Source organism: Pholcus phalangioides, unplaced genomic scaffold, assembly GCF_987345545.1.
Source record: "Pholcus phalangioides strain wild (caught in Gottingen) unplaced genomic scaffold, Ppha-v1.0 ptg000024l_1, whole genome shotgun sequence".
In the NCBI taxonomy this organism is placed as follows: domain Eukaryota; kingdom Metazoa; phylum Arthropoda; class Arachnida; order Araneae; family Pholcidae; genus Pholcus; species Pholcus phalangioides.
The window spans coordinates 31,563,411-31,583,085 of NW_028301616.1; the positions used below are offsets into that span (position 1 = coordinate 31,563,411).

General features: G+C 34.6%; 2 protein-coding genes across 5 annotated transcripts in view; one reads left to right on the forward strand and one right to left on the reverse strand.

Moving 5' to 3' along the window:
• LOC149069229 (uncharacterized) overlaps positions 1-5,126 on the forward strand; it is a 41,764-nt gene extending 36,638 nt beyond the window's left edge. Inside the window, exon 16 of the mRNA XM_089250548.1 lies at positions 99-5,126. The gene's annotated coding sequence lies outside the window, so the exon portion shown is untranslated. The remainder of the gene's footprint in view (positions 1-98) is intronic.
• Positions 5,127-14,830: 9,704 nt separating this feature from the next.
• Positions 14,831-19,675, reverse strand: part of Klp10A (kinesin-like protein 10A) — a 52,872-nt gene continuing 48,027 nt past the window's right edge. For all 4 annotated transcript variants that reach the window (XM_089251341.1, XM_089251338.1, XM_089251339.1 and 1 more), the window contains 2 exons: positions 18,619-18,681; positions 14,831-15,390 (listed from right to left, as the gene is read on the reverse strand). In XM_089251341.1, coding sequence (XP_089107467.1) covers positions 15,314-15,390; positions 18,619-18,681 — 140 coding nt within the window. In that variant the 3' untranslated portion in view covers positions 14,831-15,313. The remainder of the gene's footprint in view (positions 15,391-18,618; positions 18,682-19,675) is intronic.

The following is a 19,675-nucleotide window of genomic DNA, read 5'->3' on the forward strand; positions in this document are numbered from 1 at the left end:
TTACAAGTTGTGATCTTGTATTTAGCAAGTTTGATTGTGATTGGATAATGCTTTCCATGAATTATAAAATTGTGGCTTCTTTTTTTTTTCCATTGCAGTTCCTTATGTGTAGAACATTTTTTGCTCAAGTTGCCAATTAGAATATGTAGACCTTGAAGGGAGAAGTACATAGTGTCTAGTGGATTCATAAGAGGGGAATCAAAAAGTGCATGCAGACTGCTCAGAGTTCAATTATACATCTGGTATATTAGTTGTTTGTTCATATTCAAGACTGAATGTTATATGCTTTGTGTAATTTTTTTTCTACATATGATTTGAGTGTGAACTTTCTTACCAATAATATGTATAACTATTTTTATTTTCACATAATTTTGATTGATATTTTAATTAAATAACAATGCCTCCCATAAATCTTTTTTTTTAAACTGATACACTGCCATAAAAATGTTTGATTTTTCTTCCAAAGAATGAATCGCCATTAAGGAATGTTTGAGATATATATATACTGTATATGTTAGTAATGTGCAAGTTTTTCATATCTTGTTAATGTTGAATAACTATTTTAGGCTTGTATCGAGCGAAACTGACTTGTGTTTTATTGTATAGCTATGGAAATATTGCTTGTCATGATTTTAATTGCAATCCCAGATTTATACAGTGATACACACCTTGGCTTACGCAGAGATAATTCATTCTAGAATTACATTCGCTATAGCTGAAATGCGATTTCCCAAGATTTCTATGGGAAATTGTTTAATTAGTTCCAGGTATGGGCTCAAAATTTATAGATAAGTTTTCTAAAACAGTAAGAGGAAGCACTGTAGAAAGACAAATGAGCCAATTGCTGAAATGAACAGCTTCAGAATTGCATGAAATAACCGAGTCGAGTTTGTAGTTGTTCTCTTATATGATGTGGTCAGCTCATTTCTGTGCCTCATATTTATGCATATAGAAAAGATAGTCTCCTAGAACAGTGTTCTTCTACTGCGTGTATGAGTGAATTTTCGGCTGGTCTGCAAAAATTTATGCCTTACTATGTAGCCACTACATAATTTCATATTGAAATAATAAAATATTGTCTCTTTTTGTTTTTAATTGTTTGGCTGTCAGTTTGTCTACAAATTATTTATTTATTTGTTGCCAGTAATCAAACTATCCCTCCAGTTTATCTTTTGCCAGCGTCAGCCAATTTATATTTTGCTAGTGCACAAATTATTTTCCTATTTATTTATTTTTTGGCGACAACAAATTATTCATTTAATTTTTGCTGTTCTGCAGAATTGTTCAATTATTTTTACTGGTCTGCAGTTGTAAAAAGAGTGAAGAACACTGTCCTATAATCTCCAGACCATTCAGTTTGATACTAAGAGTGCACCGAAAGAACATATGCAATGAAAACATTCAAGTCTAGGCTGTAATTTTTTAATGAATTTTTTTGCTTTGTTTAATCCTTTGTTTTACACAGAATGGTTCAAAAATTTCTAAAAGGGAAATAGAGGTGTGTATCTGGAAAGTGATTCTGAAGCCGGCATAACATTAATCAGGCTCTAAGACAGTAATTCTGATGATGATTGTGCAAAAATTAAGCTCACAATGCTGATGTTTTTTGAATATATGTGCATCCATGTTGACTGAAACATTTGTTAGCTGAAGTAGGAAATATTGCGAAAAAAATCTCAGTTGACTGAAAAATTTGTAACCTGAGGTATCACTGTATTGAATTCTTGATTTTTTTTTTTTTTGCATTGGTAAGCTTAACATTTGTTTTCCCTCCCCGTGACTAAAGATGTAAAATTCTCAATAATAATCTTTTGGAGAGTATTCCAGAATATTCTTGGAGTAGCTAAAATAATAACACATATTTGTTATAGTTATTTAGCTATATCTCATTTGATTTTTCTGCAAGCAAAATGACAGAACTGTTCTCAGTTGATACTCTGATTATTCACGATAGTAGTTAATTCTTGCATTCTAGATTAACCAGTCATCTTTCCAATTAATTTTTCCATATGTGCTCCTTTTTATGAAGATGTGCTTGATTTTTCTTTTTTTTTTGGACGTTTAAAGCTATTAAAATATATTTTTCGATGGAATTTTTTTATAAAAACATTAAAACTGATGTTTTTTTGCTGCATACAGTAAAAGTCCATTATAATGTGTAAGGCTTGTAATTAGGGATGGGACGAATAGTGATTTGGCAGAATACTGAATATTTAGTGGCCGAATATCAATTTTCTTAAAATTCATCACAATTACAAATAAAATTTGTGCTTTCAACTGAAAATGAAATTGGTAATTTCAATTGATATTGGATTTTAATTATGCAATTTATTATTTAAATAAATATTAAAAAACTGGTAATTGAAAGACTTTTATTGCCATGATACTGACAATCAAATTTAACGATGATATATTGTATTTTGATATTACAGTTATATCTTGGCTAACAAAGATGAATAGTTCTAGAATCATGTTCATTAGCTTGATTCGTTTTAGGTTCTGCCCATAATTTAAAGATAAGTTTTTTAAAACACCAAGGAACACTAAAAAAAAGACAAACTAATTACAAATACAAATAACAAGTTCAACATTTTTTTTTTCTTCTCAAGGGGGGATTTTTATGTTTTTCCTGCAAAATAACACTATAATCTCAGCTTGAAGGGGGGGGGGGGTGGTGGTGTTAGAACCCCAAAACCTCCCCTTTGCATACACCAATGACACAGAAAGATGAGAGATGTGTAAGATCTTACTTATTTCACATTATGTACACCAACACCAGCTTTAGTCTACTATAAAACTCATGTTGACGCAACCCAATCGAGTTCATGTGTCCCCATCCATTTGTGCATTGGGTCAGCTCATTTCTGCGTCTGATACAAGCAGATTGTATTTTCCATCTTCCAGACTGTTCAGCTTGATGCTAAGAGTCTTGCAATGAAAGAATGCATGCTCTGAAAACATGGGATACTTTTTTTTCAATACATTTTCTATTTGGCTGAATTTTTCATTTTCAAAGAATTTCAGAAAGAAAAGTATAGGTACATCTGAAGAAACATTCTGAGGTGGACATGTATTAATTAATCGGGTTCTAGTGATAGTAATTCTGATGATTGGTAGGAAACTTCAGCTCACTACGTGAATATTTTATTTAAGTGCATACATTCATATCACCAAAAATATTTGTTAGCTGAATCTGTATTTGTTAGCCAAAGCAAAAAAAATATGAAAAAATCTTTGTTAGTCAGAAAATTTGTAAGCCAAGGCGTTCGTTAGCCAAAGTATCACTTTACTCATAGAATCAATTTTTTTTCACACTTGTTACAATTTTACAACTGATTAAGAAAATGCCAACCATTATTTACTCGCGAATATTACGGCATTATAAAATTTACGACTTATTTTTCCACTCTAGATATTCTTTGCCCCATTTCAGTAGCTCAATACATTTCTTGTCTAGGTACATCCTTCAGTTAGTGAACTTGTATAATTCATGCTCACTTCCATCTTATTGCACTAGGATTCTATTTTCAGTTTCATGTTTTACTTCTCCTAAATATTCACCCTGACATAACCTCTCGCACAGAAAGGGATAGGTATGCACCACAAAATAAAATCAAATAAAATCAGTAAATTGTTAATTTATGAGAAAAATTCCAATTAATGTAATTTTTTAAAATTAGTTTTTTGTGCTTAGATTTACACAGATATTCAAACAAATACCTAAGCATTATTTGGCTGAACCGAATATTCGGCAAAAGGGAAGAATAGCAGTCAAATATTTGTCCCATTTCTACTTATAATGACAATCTCAATATAATGATTGTCAAAGAGCTAATGTTACAAAAACATTCGCTTATAAGGAAAAGTCCATTATAGGAATAATTTTTCCCGTGATTGTGAGCTGTCATTATAACAGACTTCTACTGTATTCAAAATCAGAAAATTAGCAACAAAAGTTAATTAGTAAAACTAATTTTTTTTCTAAATAGAAATGTTGAATTCTTAATTAAATGCAATGACAACATGGGTTTTTCATAGGGCTATAACTAGGCTGGGGCCCTAAGCTAAATAGAGGCCCCCAAAAAAATTTACATTTATTTTGCATAAAAACAAAGTCTTTCCCCTGGTTTTTGAAAAGACACACTATGGCCCTGGTTGTTCAAGTTCAAACTGAATGCAGTAAAATATTCTTCAGTAATTCATGCTAAAAATTGTGATCAAATGTAAAAGTTTTTGGGTTTTTTGGCCGACGTGAAGTACAGTTTTTGTCTTTCGACATTTCGTTTGTACGAGTGGTGGGCATTTTCAAGAATTACGTAACAGTGGGCAAAAGGCTACTACTTACGCCTTCTCCCTGCTTGAATCATACTGCCTCATCAGGATTGGTCTGTTGAGCCAGTCTGTTTTCCCCATTGGCCGAAGTTGTTCCTAAGGGCTCTGGATAATGTTTGGTTTTTCAATCTCATCATTTTAAAATGGGAAACCAAGCACTGTTGATTTTCATCCTCTCTTCCTTTCTGTTGAAGCAGTTCCTGTGCTTTTGAATTTCAATTGCTTCTCTAAAAATACATGGAAAATATTTCATGTCGTTGGATAGCACTTGGGTGTTTGTGAAGACAATTTTGTTCAATTTCTAATTTGCGACTCATGAAATTTTGCGATTCTTGAAAATGTTCGCTACTCGTGCAAACGAAACGTCAAAAGACAAAAACTGTACTTCACATCGGCCAAAAAACCCGAAAACTTTTAAATTTAATTCTAATTTACATGATGGCCACGAAAGCCTTTTTTGTTTCATTAAAAATGAAAAGTAATAATAACCCCAGTGTGTGAAATATAATTATTCAACCCCATTTAGTGGCAAGATAGTAAAAGGAAACATGTAACTGACACCCAATGTAGATATGAACTTGTACAGACAGCAGCTCTTCAACGCAAGGAAAAAGTCTATTTTAATTTAAAAGTCTTTTTAATTAAAATAGGATATTGTTCAGTTAGCTCGTAAAAATTTTGTTTTTTTCTGTCATTCCCATTTCTGTATCTTTCAGCATTTGTTTTCTGTACTTGCAGGTTCGGATCATGTATTACCCTCCTGTTTTCAAATAAACCCTTTTATATCTATCATATTTCTAATTGCATATTTATTTGATTATATCAAGGTTACAAGCCTTCATTTATTTTCTTTCTTTACACCCCCCCCCCACTAGTTAAATGAATTCACGGCTACTTTCGCTCTCTGGTACTTTTACCCTAGGGGGATGTCATCGCTATTGGAAAACCCAGCAGGGTTCAACAGCTGAATCACCAATTATTGAGTTCAGGCAGGTTTCCATACTTCTGATTTGAAATTAGACTTATTGAGATCGTTATATTTTTTTCACTTTGTGTTTAATAACGCTGTTCAACAAAATTTTTTTTTGTATGTTTTTAAGGAAATTTTAGTGGTTTTTTATGGAAGGGGATGCTGATTCCGAATCTGGCATTGGTTTTGTCAAATTAGCTCTAGTTTTTGAGATAAAGTGAAAATTAAATTTCAATGGTAATACCATAAGCAGCATACAAATCACATTGCTGACAGTATGTATAATCTCAAAAACTTGAGCAAATTCAGCCAAAACCAATGCCAGATTCGAAATCAGCTCACCAAAATCATCATAAAATCACTGGAATATCTTTGAGAGAAAAAAAATCAGTGTTGAGTAGTGTAATTTATAATCAATGTAATTTGAAGTTTCTTGAGAGCTGTCGTGACCTATCTGCGTCTGATAAATATACAAGAGTGGATCAAATGAAAACGGAACATTGGTTATAACTTCACTTATACCCACCAATTCACTTTTGTATGAGTGAGGCAATATTTTTGTGCAGAGGTAGAGTGAACGTAAGGAAGGTGACCTCCTGCTGGGGAATAGACTCGTTCGAGATAGTTGCTCAGAAATACATGATATGTGCTGATGGTTAGCTAACAGTATCATCCAGCAGGCAATCGGTTGTTTTTCATCTGTGTTTGCAAGTAAAGTAGAGCAACATGGTCTTTCTTTTTTAGTGGTTTAAAGAGTCTGAGTTTGTGCGTGTGCAAAGCGCATTGGTAAATAAAGGCTGTGTATGGAGAACATATGTACTGCCATTAACTCATGTGCCATACTGGCATAAGTGCTTCCACTGTGCACGCACTTTCCTGCAGTAGAGTTTCCGTGTAATGATGGCAGGAACGGAACCGAAACCCACTTTTTGCCGATGTTTCTTATGCTGTGACACCTGTTTGAGCTGATTATCTGGTTGACTTCTTTCACCAAAGCATCTGTGATGATGAGGTGACCTTGATCAAGTTACATATCATCACTTGCAGATTCCCGTCCATTGCAGAAATGCTTGTGCCAATCGAGCACACAAGTCAATGACAGTGCATGTTTTCCGTATACTGCCTCAGTTAGCCAGTGAAGTTTGTGAACTCAAACTGGCTAACTGAGGCAGTATACGGAAAACATGCACTGTCATTGACTTGTGTGCTCGATTGGCACAAGCATTTCTGCAATGGACGGGAATCTGCAAGTGATGATATGTAACTTGATCAAGGTCACCTCATCATCACAGATGCTTTGGTGAAAGAAGTCAAAGTTGAAAGAAGTTTGTGAACTCAAACTTCTCCTGCCACTAAATAAAGAATGAAACCATGTTGCTCTTCTTTACTAGCAAACGCAGATGATGAAACATCCGATTGCCTGCCAGATGATACTGTTGGCAGATTGCCAGCACATATCACATGTTATCAAGTGATTATCGCGGGCAAGTCCATTCCCCAGCAGGGGTTGTCTTCTTTACCTTTGCTCTACGCCTCACTTAGGACTGGCATGGTCTTATAAATAATAAACCAAGTTATAACAACTGTCCCATTTTCATTTGATCCACCCTAAAATGTCACGGTAAAAACCAGGTGACTGGTAAAAAGGTTTTATCAAGGCAAATTGGTAAAAAGTCTAAAAAACGCTTGTAAATGTTTTCATTTCAGACTTTTATCAAGTCAAAGCCCATTTTTAATGAATTAACCATCATGAACTTTTTGTAGCTGACGTTCATTAATTAATTAATAAAATTATTTAACAATTATAAGTGATTAATAATTAACCACTATGAAGTTCCAGGTGCCAATAAATAATTACACTGGTCTATATATACAAAATTTCAAAAATTTTCTGCTTCCGAGATGAAAATAGCCATTTCCTAATTAATTCGATGTGCTGAATACCAATGTGACAAAGAAAAAGCTGAATTGGCTATGGTTGCTTTGTAATGTATATGTATCATTGAAAAAAAAAATGCATTTTTAAATACTGCTCAACTAAAAAACGTTTTTAGTGTATATTGGTGGCTGCTGATTCTGGCATTGGTGTTATCAGATTGGCTCTAGTTTTTGAGATAAATTAAAAATCAAATTTCAATGTTAACACATAAGTAGCATATAAATCATTGTTGAGAGTATTGCGTTATCCCAAAAACTAGAGCCAATTCCGCAAAACCAATGTTAGATTCAGAATTATAATTGGCAATCATTTACTATATTTGTTTATAGTTTCAATTCGACTCGTATGCTGCTTATGCTATTACCATTGAAATTTAATTTTCACTTTATCTCAAAAACTAGAGCCAATCTGAGATTTTTATTGTCAGATTCTAGTTCAGCACCCTCCAATCAGTAATATTTGGCTACTTTGGTTTCTGATGCTTTTTGGTTGTAGACCATTGTTATCAATTAATAAATTAAATTCTGGAACAAAGACAAGTTGGGTTCAGTTGTACTCAAGGCCAATAATTAGCATTCTGACATGCTCTTGCTGCATGGGGGTGGGTGGATCAGCGCACAGTTACGATAAAACAAAAGTTTTACTTAAATAATTGTAATTATTAATAAATTTATAAGCTACTGGAACTGTTCATTCACGATGGTTAGTTGCTTCATTAAAAACAGGCTTTTACTTGGTAAAAGTTCAAAATTGAAAACGATTACAAGCATTTTTCGGACTTTTATCAACTTGCTTGGGAAAAACCTGGGCTCAACCGGTCTTTTATTGCAACATTTATATTTTTATGAATCTCTGCTAATATCTGAAATAGGAAGATCAATTGTTATCAGAAGATGAAGGAATGAGAAGTAAATAGTTATGAAAAGTTCTGATTTTAAAAAACGGTAAAATTGGCACTGGAATTTCTTTTCGCAGTAGAAAAAAGTGTTAAAAAATTCATGTATAGATGGCGCTGTAATCTAGATTCATGTAGGAAGTTGCTTGCAGAATGGAAACAATGGTAAGCCCAGGCAAATTGACAACTTAATTAGCATTGCAAAATTTAAGAATTTATGGTCACATCAATTAGTAATTAAAAAGAAATACCTATGACATATGCAAGAAATGTTCAATATGTTGTCTATTGTGTTCTGTTAAGAGTAGGAAGATAAAAATGCCTGTTCCACGACAGATATATGCATCTGTGGTAAAGCTATGGACCTGGTATGAAATGCAGATTCTTACCCTTATTATTTCCTTCGAGTCAGCGAAGTTCGCAATCCGACAACTATAAACAAAATTCTTGAGTACACAAAATTACCATCCGATCTTTGTGGAAAATCAGCTTTGCACTTCCAACTTGTAACAGAACATGGTAAACAACATACTGAATATCTCTTGTGTAAGTTGTAGATGCTTGTTTCTATGAATTACGAAACCATGAAAAGCCAATTGAATCATCATTTTTCACTGGCTGACTATTGTTTCCATTCTGCAAGCGATGTTCTATTGTCTTGAGTGCAGCTCCGTGGGATTTTACATTTTTTTTCTTTCATCAAGTAAAATTTCATTGCTTTTAGGAGTATTTATGCAAATTTTCAAGTCATTCTGACCAGCAGTGCTTATTTTACAGCATTTTGAAACAAACTTTATTTATAATTACCTTGTATTACTTGGCATGCAGCAATTTTCAAGGAGCGGAAAATTTCAAGGGAAAACAAAAGTACTGCAGTAGAATACATTTTGAAAATGCAGCTGGTGGCAAAATTATAATCCTTTCTCCTCCCCACCAAATAAAACCTTAGTTAGGACTCGCTTGCACCATTGATCGCTGTACTCCTTCATGAAAATATTGTATAAATCTAGAAGCCTTTTATTTTTTTTCCCCTCTCTAGGGGCTTTCAAGGACTTACTGAGCCGAAAACATTACTAAGCGCTTACTCGATGTCCTTGACTTGATAATTCTCTGGAAGCCACTACGGACACTGTGAAAACCACTGGTTTAAACTAGAGCTCCTTGAAATACTACCCTGACTCGTCCACCATCTTTGAGTAGAAGTGTGATGCCAATATTATCGCACTAGCCAATCACAGATCCTTGTCCTGTTATTTTTTTCTATGATAAGACATCCTTGGAGCATCAAGAGATTTTGTTCAAAGACAGATGATGAGTTTGCTTTCTTTCATAGGCACCTTAAACTTTATTGTCAGAGACATCTCTGATCAAACTTTTCAAATCACAGATTGTATAACAGTCAAAGGCAGATTTACAGTCTTGCTTCATGTAGGTTCTACATGAAATTTGCTGCTCTTTTTCTATTCTAGTCTAATGTTCTTGACCGTTCATTCCTTGAATTTGTCGCATTGTGCTATAACCCACTTGGCCGCCCCACTCCTTTAAATATGCCTGTCTCTCTAAACTACTCTTTTGGTCATTCACATGCTCTAGGTCAGTGTTTCTCTACCACACAGCCTTGTACTAGGACCTGACACTAGATAGGATGCAAGTGATTCACAATTTCATTTTCCCCATTAACTGTATGGCTGGGCCTTTAACTAAAAAAAAAAGTTTCATTTACTGTGCTGCAGGCTTCCACATATCGAGAACCACTGGTCACTCTTTTGGCCATTCACTGACCTGGGCCCTTGCTTGCTGGGCCACTCTTTTGATTATTCACCTACGTGCACATGCTCTAGATCTCTTTTGATTGCTCACTGACCTGGTCCCTTGCTCTCTAGGTCACTGTTTTGGTTAACGACATGCTTGCAGGCTATTTCATTTGGTCACTCACTGATCTAGTTCCTCACTCTCTAGGCAGAGATGGATCTGTGATGGGCTATAAAATTTGCTGCCTGGGGCTATAGCTAACAACCCCCCCCCCCCCTATAAATTGATAACAGTTTATGTGTAATGATACATCACCAACTCCGGCCATATTACTATATTGTAATTTACTGCCATTAACTAGTTGAGTTGGAAATGAAGGAGCCATCTATTGGTGGTTGCCTCAAGCTTGTTAAGGAAAAGATTTTATCTATAGCCTTCCCCCAGTTTGAACCTGGGACATCACAGCAACTTTCATAGTGATAGATGAGCATCTTACCACCACATTACTTGGACAATTTATATGTAGTACTAGAACTAAATATAAGAAAGTTATTGGAAAAAATGCTTTATTCTTCGGAAATAATTTGTTAGAAAGAACAGCTAAATAAACTTTCACGCTACATAAATAAAACGAGCAAAATACACCAATATTAAGCGTCTCCAAATAGCAACGAAACTCTATTATCAAACCTCATATTTGTGTACCGAGACAGTTACTATACAAAACAAACAGGAGAAAAATGCATACATATATAAATTGCTTTCCATCACAGAGCAACTTCTACGCCTCTCATCATCAGACGCTTTCTCAGAAGAATTTTTTTCATTAAATATTATCGAAAGTAGAAAGATAGAGAAACAGGAAAAAAAAAAGGCAGTTCAAGAGACTCAGTCAGAATGTGCGTGTGTACATTGGTTCTCTCTTATCACAGGATAAGCACAGAATACTTAAGACAGGGAAGGGAAATAAAGGGGGAGAAGGAATCGATTGTTCGAAATTCATATTACTACTAGCTCGCTGCCTGTGCTCTACTCTAATTGGGTGTACTTGATAGCAGTTTTCGAGAAAATAAATTAATATTTGGCACACAGATTTGATTGAACAAAACTACCTGAATTTCATAAATTTATATAAAAGTGATTTCATTACTCCTTATACGAGTATGAGCAGGGCCCTAAGCTAGGACCTTTATGGGGGGGAGGGAGCCTTCTATAGTGAATTTATAGAATGAAAAAACTGATGACAATTGTCCCTGGAACCCCAGTCCAGTCAGCCCCACGAGTAGGAAATACAAAAACCCCCTTTTTTAAATATAAATTACTGTTATATTCAGAGTGATTCTGATGTTGAGGGGTAAAAAAAATGAATGCCCACAGGTAAAACAATGAGAAAACCTGGTTTGAACTAGTATATACCTGAAAATTTCATCGAACTGTGAAAATGCAGGGATCTGTAAAATTCACCTCCAACATTTTACTCTTAGGACATTTTTGCCTAGATGGGGGGGGGGGGGGACCAGGTGAGTGAACGTGTAATTACTAATACTACTATACACCACACCAGCTCCGTTCATATTGCCATACTGTAATTTCCAACCAGTGGAGAAAGAAGGCGCCATGTATTGGTGGTCACCCCAGGCTCAGTAGATAAAGAACTTATTTTCCCCTGGATTCAAACCTGTGGACCATGACAGTAACCTTTAGGGTGGAAGCCACAAGCATCTTATCACTGCACCACTTGGTTACTCATCCAGACCTTTCTAGGACATGTCAGAGGCGAAACAACTGGGGACAAAATGGCTGGGGTCCCCAAAGCAAAAAATATACCGAAATCTTCTGCAGAATTATTAAGAAAGTGAAGAAAACGCTATGCAGATTTTTACTGCAGACAGTTTCCAGCCAGCCAAGGGCTCAATGCTGAACAATACAAAACATTCTGCTTTGGGGTCTGAGGCTGTTTCTGTAAACCGTAAAAACTTGGTATTCATTTCTGAATTAAAGATGCATTTCAGAAATTGACCTGTTTTGAAAATGATTAGACTGTTTAGATTTCTGTTCATTCTTAACACACGACCCAGATTATCAGAGTTAATCTGGGCTGGACCCCTTACAGAATTTTGGTGTTAAGTGAAATAAATAAGCCATAACCTATAAAAGATACGTTTACACAAGTTATTTGTAGAATCATAAAATGGAGTAACGCATAGTGTCAGAAAAGTTATGTGAAATACTTTTAAATCTTACAAATGATGCTAGTCCATGTTTTCTGTCAATAAGCACACTCAAATGCTTCAGGAAGCACCAGGGTGCTCACTGTTCCTGAATGGCAGGCTTGATGTTTCTCTAGTCAAAAAAGTTCTAAATTTATTTTTCTAATCCACCTCATTGAAAAAATTAAATTCTTATCTCTTTCCTTCCCCACCCCATGTTTCAGCACCTTAACAAAAACAAACTCCTTTTACTGCAATATGTGAATTCAAAAACTAGTGATACATTGAAAAAGAGTAGCATAAATTAATGGTGTATGCGTTAGTTTCTTTTCTGATTTTTCAAATTGAAATATCTTTACGCACTTAAAACATTTTTTTCTGGCCTCAGAAGAGACAAGCTAACGACTTTCTAGTTGGGCTTTTGAGATAGAACTAAAAATTTCATTTTGCGACACTATTCACTCTCTCAAAACGATCAAATCTGGGATCTGACAGCAACCTTCACTGTGGTAGACAAACATCTTACCACCATACTACTCGGGCAGGGTTTGACTGACTGGATTTGCGGTTTGAAGTTGTCGCACTAAAAATCACTTTCCAATCAGCAGGAAAAAGGTTAATGAGACCTTAATACCACAGAATTGAACAGTGAGAATTTTAAAGGTTTCGCCAGTCCACTACATTGTTTGAATACAAAATTGTAAGCAAAGACATCTTAGCGAAACAATACTGCAAGACTGGAATATCAATTTCTCTGTTTACTCAAGCCTTTTCATTCATCAGGTTACATTAAAACAAAATGAGCTAAAAACTATTTTAATGAAAGTATACATGTCATTTTCTGAAATTTATAACCTGATGGGAAGAAAACCAATTTATGCCACCTGAGTGAGCGAGCTAGCTTCTGACTGCAGGTCTGGGTTCGAATATGGATAGATCCTAACGATCTCTTGGGAATACGTGCTGATCACATCATTATTGACTTGTAAGGGAATCCGTATTTTCGGGAATGCTGAAAAAATATACAGTAAAACCCTTTCTTAAAAGGCATGCCTCATGGTAAAAAATTTCTGGTTTTATTTAAAGTATGAATTTGAACACCCCCCTGCCTCTTTTCTGGACTAATTTTTTTGTCCTGCTGGTGTCCATACAAGTGTTTCTGCACTAATTCCTGTTATAGTAATCAAGAGTGCTATAAAAGTTCAAGATTAGACAGGCAAACAAAATATTCAGAATTAAATCAACGGTTAAAATTATAAGAAATCTATATATATAGTAGAACCTCATCACAACAAACTTCAATATAAATTTTAAAAAATAAAAGATGCCTATTTTTTTAGCCGACGAGCTTAAAATTTGTTTCAAGCATTTAAAAAATTCAAGTACAGTAAAACCTTGATAACCCCACATCCCAAAAGTATAGTTGAGTATGTCAACTTAGAGAGGCTTCACATTTGTATACCTCTCCCGATTTTTAAACATTGTTTACGACATTTACTTAGACATGGAGTAAAATTTTAATTATATAAAGGGAAACTCTTCGATCTAAAAAAAAGGTTTTTTTTAACCATCTTTACTTAAAATTTTGGATATCATTACTCTGCAAGCCAAGGAAAAATAATGCTGTAGAGGAATTGTTATATATCAAGAGTAGAAGTATAAAAAATATTTATAAACAAGACTTATAATAAATCCTGCACTTTATTCATCAAGTATCACTGAAGCGAGGTTTAACTGTAGACCAAGCAGGACTCAAATGATAGGCTACTTTAAGAGTTCAGCAATAATGACTTAGGGAATGTCTACTTCTATTTCTTTACAATGATTTGTCACTCATTAAATATTCCCAGTATATGGAAAAAACCCAGCAACCTTCAAAACTAAGTTACATCTATATCTCAGTTTTCAAAAATTAAGTTTGACACTTGTTTGTGATGTCAATGATTTAACAACATTGGCAGACCACCAGTTATATATGACCACTGCATTTTGCAATGGGAAGCCAAAAAACCTAATTTTCAGGGATTTAATCGAGCACTGGAAAATCCAAAACCATTCATCAAAAAAAAATCTGCCACCTATCTTATTTCGTGACTTCTGTGACCGTTCTCATGATATAGTATACACCCTGCATTATTCTCCAAAAACATCCAAAATGTCCTTAAAAATTTATTAACTTTATCATGTAAATAACATTACTTAAAGTATAAATTCATGAGAGAGAGCACAGACAGCTAAGCTGAGAAATGCATCGTTCAAAGACCAGATACAGTACAAAAAAAGGAATCAAGAACCATTCGAACATTTTTTACATTCACACATGCATATATATATGTATAAAAAAAAAGTTAATCTAAATACAGCACTAGAAATAAAAAAAAAACATTTCTTAAAAAATAAATTAGTACACATTCAAAGGTAGGCATTATATATAAATGGACGACATTCTTTATATACAAGTCTGTAAATGCTCTATGAAGGTCAATAACCTCATTTCATTTTCGCTTCAATACAATGTTCAAAATTCAAACTTTTTTACCTTTTCACAGGATCAGATTTTTTTCCCCCGCCGAACAACAATAACGAATAGAATTTGATAAACTAGTTGTATTTTTGGGAAAACACAGGTCATACAAACAACAACAAAGGTTTGATCCTTGCAATGATTTCAATTAAAACGATTGCAAATACAAACAAGAAATACAAAAAAGTTCTAAAAAAAATTATAAATCTAAACGCAAAGCTTTCATTTTATTCGCTTACGACTGAATTACAAAAAAAGAAAACGACTAAAAAAAATATTACGAACTGACATTAAGTTCACCATCACCTTGCACTCGTTAATCACAGACCAATGAATTGGAAGAGGCAAGGGTATGCAGTTAAAAGAAAAATTATATATATTTAATATATATACACACAAAGCCATAGTCTCATTCTTTTCTCCAACAATTTTGAAAAGAAGAAATGCACAGCAAACGAATAGGTAATAACGTTAACGTGGTTTTTTTCAGCTTTCGAAGCAAATTTACAGAGGCACATCATTAATGACTAGGCTTGAGTAGGTTACTACCAACAAACCTAAAGGATGACAATATGCCATTGTCCACACACAAATTGATTTTTTTAAATCGTAGCACGGTTTTCACGACCGAATGACGAGAGAAAGTTGTTAATCGCAAATGAGATTTTATTGACTGTTTTTGCTTTGCTCGCTACTTCTTGTGATTTTTCATCGTTTTGCTGATCTTTTCTTCCTCCATCAACTGCTGTGTGAAAACAGATACTTTTTCTGTGGAAGAAAAAAATAAAACTAAATTTTAAAACGCAGACAATCGCATTCAGCAATTGATAAAAACAAAGATTTGTGAGAAAAATTTTCTTCTTTGAGACCTGTTAGAACACTGATGCATTGTAATTTCCTGTATTAAATCAGCAAATGCAACTTTAAGGAAAAAATATTCATGCGCTGAGTGGTCGCTTTATTATGGCCACCTGACAGTTTTAAGCAAATAAGCTATGGCATCACACTGTTGCCACTAGAAGGCTAGTATAAAAAAGGGGAAAAAGCTCAGTTCCCAAGACAGTGGTATAGGTGAATTGTTTGTGAAGATATAAGAAAAAACATGAGATTTGACAGACTTTGAACATGAGATGATTGTAGGAGCTCAGAGACATGGACCGAGTATCAATGTAATCACCACATTTATGAAATTATCAAGAGCAGCTGTGGTTAAAGTGTTCAAAGACTGGAGTGCCAGGCAAAAAACTGAGTCCCAACATGCAACTTGCGGTCACCACTGACTGGTGAATGTTTGGGCAGAATGGAGAGCCTCTATACTTGTAAAAGACCTATGAACATTAACAGTGCATCAAATTGCAGCAGATCTTAATCAAAGATGGTCTTAAAAGATTTGTGAAAACACTTTGCCATACAATGCATCAGATGGGATATGGAAGCCAAAGGCCAGTTCGAACAGCATAGCTCTCTCTGCAGCTAACAAGAAAAAACACATTAAATTTGCTCAGGAGTGCAAGGATTAGACAGCGTACAACTGGAAACAAGTTATGTGGTCCAATGATTAACATTTTCCAGTTATGTCATCAGGTGGGCGAATGAGAATTTGGCGGAAACAGTACATGGCATGGATGCCAAGTGTATTGCTACAACCCTTCAAAACTGGTGGAGACAGTGTGATGGTTTGGGGAATGTTTTCTTGGCATGCTTTGGGCCCTTTAATTTGTATTCATGAGCTTGTGAATAAGACATCTTATTTAAACATTATTGCTGACCAAACATGTCCTATTATGTTGATGGTTTATCGCAGTGGTTCAACTTTCTTGACTTGCAGAACCCTTTTTAATTTTTTATATATAGTTTCTATGGCTGAACCCTGTAGGCCCATTTTATTTATTTATTCATCAAATTTACTGATTTATTTTCCTTGAATGGGTGCAGATCTCCTGGGAAGTGCACATGGAGCACTGGTTGAGAAACACTGCAGTGTATAAGCCACACACACAATGGTTACTTTCAACAAGATAATGCATTCTGCTAGGATTGGTTTGAAGAACATGGAGAGTTTATTTTGCTTAGATTCCCCCACTCTAATTCCCAAATCTCAATCCCATTGAGCATTTGTGGGACAAGATTGAAAAAGCCATCAAATCTCACACTATTGGAAAGTGCTATTCATCAAGCATGATCTCAGATTTCACAAATGAACTTTCACACAATTTCTTGTAGAGTTCATTCGAAGAAGAATCAACACTGTATTAAAGGCAAAAGGTGGCTGAATGAAATATTGACGAGGTGGTCATGATAAAATGGCCACTCAGTGTATAAACCTACACACGTAAATTGTACTTAATTGAAGAAAGGGAAGTTCCATTATCCACTGTAGTGCATGTTCTGTACACTAAATTCTGCCCCTAGGCAGATGTTTTAGAATGGCAGCAGGGAACATGCTAATTATGGGTGGGCTCACAAATATTCCATCATCCGCTACATTTTGTCTACTAGAATTTGTTTTGTGAGATGCATAAACAGCTGATAAGAATGATTTTAATAATGTAATGTTTAATTGGTGTAGAAAGATACTTTCTACAAAGAGATGTTTCTATTGGCCCACCACAAATCAAATCGGGATTTTCTGGCTATTATGATGTCGAGGTGAACTTGGGAAAGAAAGGAAAACTAAGTTGGTTGTCTCTCTGCCCTGAATCAAACCTTTGGACCTACTGCAACCGGGCAAGTGCACTGGCCATTATACCACAGCAGATGTTTCTTCCCAAATATCACACACGTTAACGACTGATAGTAGAGACAGTGTAGCCTTTCTTAACTTTAGCACTCTGCCCTCCAGGTGGTGAATATAGAGACAGAAATATCCCAGAAAAAACATCTATTTATTTATGCAATATTGTTGGCCTTTCAAAAGCCTATACAAGAGGACACGGTGGATTTACACATAGGTGTTTTGCAACATTTGACAAGAAATTGGAGATTGTGGGGAGTTAACAATAGAGGATAGGAGCTTGTTCCATTCAAGTATGGTATTAGGAAAGAAATTGTATTTAAAAGTCTGCAGAGGAAAAAATAGGTTTTAATTTTTCGGGGTGGTCAAGTCTAATGGAAACAAGAAAACTTAGTCAAAATACCAGATGTATCAAAATTTAAATAGCCATGAGTAATCACTACAGTCCCCAGCTTGAGGCAAAGTACTGATGTTAAACAAGGCTACAATGTATGATATTTGAAAGGAAAAGTTTGCCTCAGTGGTATAAAAATGAGTGCACTCGCTTAGTTTGCAAGAGGCCTAGAGGTCCATTCCCGGCAGCGACAACACTATTCTCTCCCAAGTTTACCTCGGCACAATAGCTAGAAAATCTCTTGATTTGAACTTTCTACACAGTTAAGCACTGTGATGAAAGCTGATTAGAATATGAATATTGATTAGCTACACTGAAATAAATATTTCATGTATATAAATTGATTGTCTGTGCTAGCAAAACAAACAGTAAATGTTATACAGATTTCTGCTTAATTCTGTGCATATACCAAACAAGGCTCCAACATGTAGGATTGGTGAAACTCTAACATACTTTTCAAGTAGCTTATATCTAAATGGTAAAAAAAAAACACCAATCAGCAGCAATGTTTTCTTTGATTAAACTATGATTTTTGAAATGTTTACTTTGGTTCCCAAACATTTAATAAACTATTGTGAAGGCATGAACATCTTTAAAGCTCTGAGTACAGAGAAAACCCAGACAGCGCCAGGCATCATTGCTACAGTATCATGTAATTCTATTTCTTACACATATTGCATTCAACAGCACGCCTTAAAGCATATTTTGAAACATGATATTTTTCTAAATTGCATGGCAGACTGGATAAACTTCTCAAAAGGATCAGATTGGTCTGCAGGGGCCAGATTTTGTGCAATAACCCAATAGGAATCAATTAATATTTTGTGTATAAGAAGAATTAGAATAAGAAACAAATCAAGAAGTGTACCATCAAGTTTTGATAGAACTTCAATCTTCTCTGCAACCAATGCTTTCAATTGTTGAGCATATGCTGCAAAGTAAATGTAACGATCAGAGACAAAATATGCATTGACATAAAAAAAACTATAATATTACCATCTATTAAACAAAAATCTGACCAACAACTATGTAATGCTATTTAACTGCATTAAAAATTAATACACTTTTTAAGAATACTCGAATAAGAACTTGGGTAATTGCAAGTAATGTAGAAAATTTAAAAACCAGCAATTTCTTTAGTCTTCTTTTTTGGTTAATATCTATATACTGTCCCAATGGTTTTGGAAATAGGTCAGAAGATGAATGATTAAGGGTTTATCATGAATTTAATTTGAAATTCTACAATAGGCACAAAATATAAACTGAACCAGGATTCCCCAAGATATCACCTCTTAGACAATAAGGGTTTTTGGAACAAACTAGGTTGTGTTTAGAGGTAATGTCTACATATGCTTACTCCCTTTGACAGTGGTTTAAATAATTATTATACATCAGACTTTTTATTTTTTTACCCCCTTTTCTTTTTCCACCCATGCACAAACCGGGTTAACTATCACAGCCCCACTAATTTTCCACCATACTGATTCCTAGTGGTGCAATGAAGTCTTTGATTTGCCGACCGCAATGTGATCCATCCAAGTTGGAGGTATGTCTATAGTCTGCTTGTGGTAAGTTTACAGTGAAGGGAAAGCTACAAGGGAACCACATCACTCATTTCTATAGCAACAAAAGCCTCTTAACCAATGCATTGATACGTTGCCTCAGTGAGGTATTGCCAATTGTCACCTATCTCATTGAGAGAAATTATTCTTTGCGTGTAACGTAATGTATAAAAAAATTGCCTAATAATTTTAGTAATAACGATAAGAAAACACATTGATACTTTCAGAAATTTAAGTGTGGGTTTTGAAATAAGAAGAAATTTATTTCCTCTGGGAAATAAATGAACCAGAAATTACAGTACATTAAAAACAATTGAAAAATAGAACAAAGACAAAATGATAAAAATGAGTTGCACTTATTTT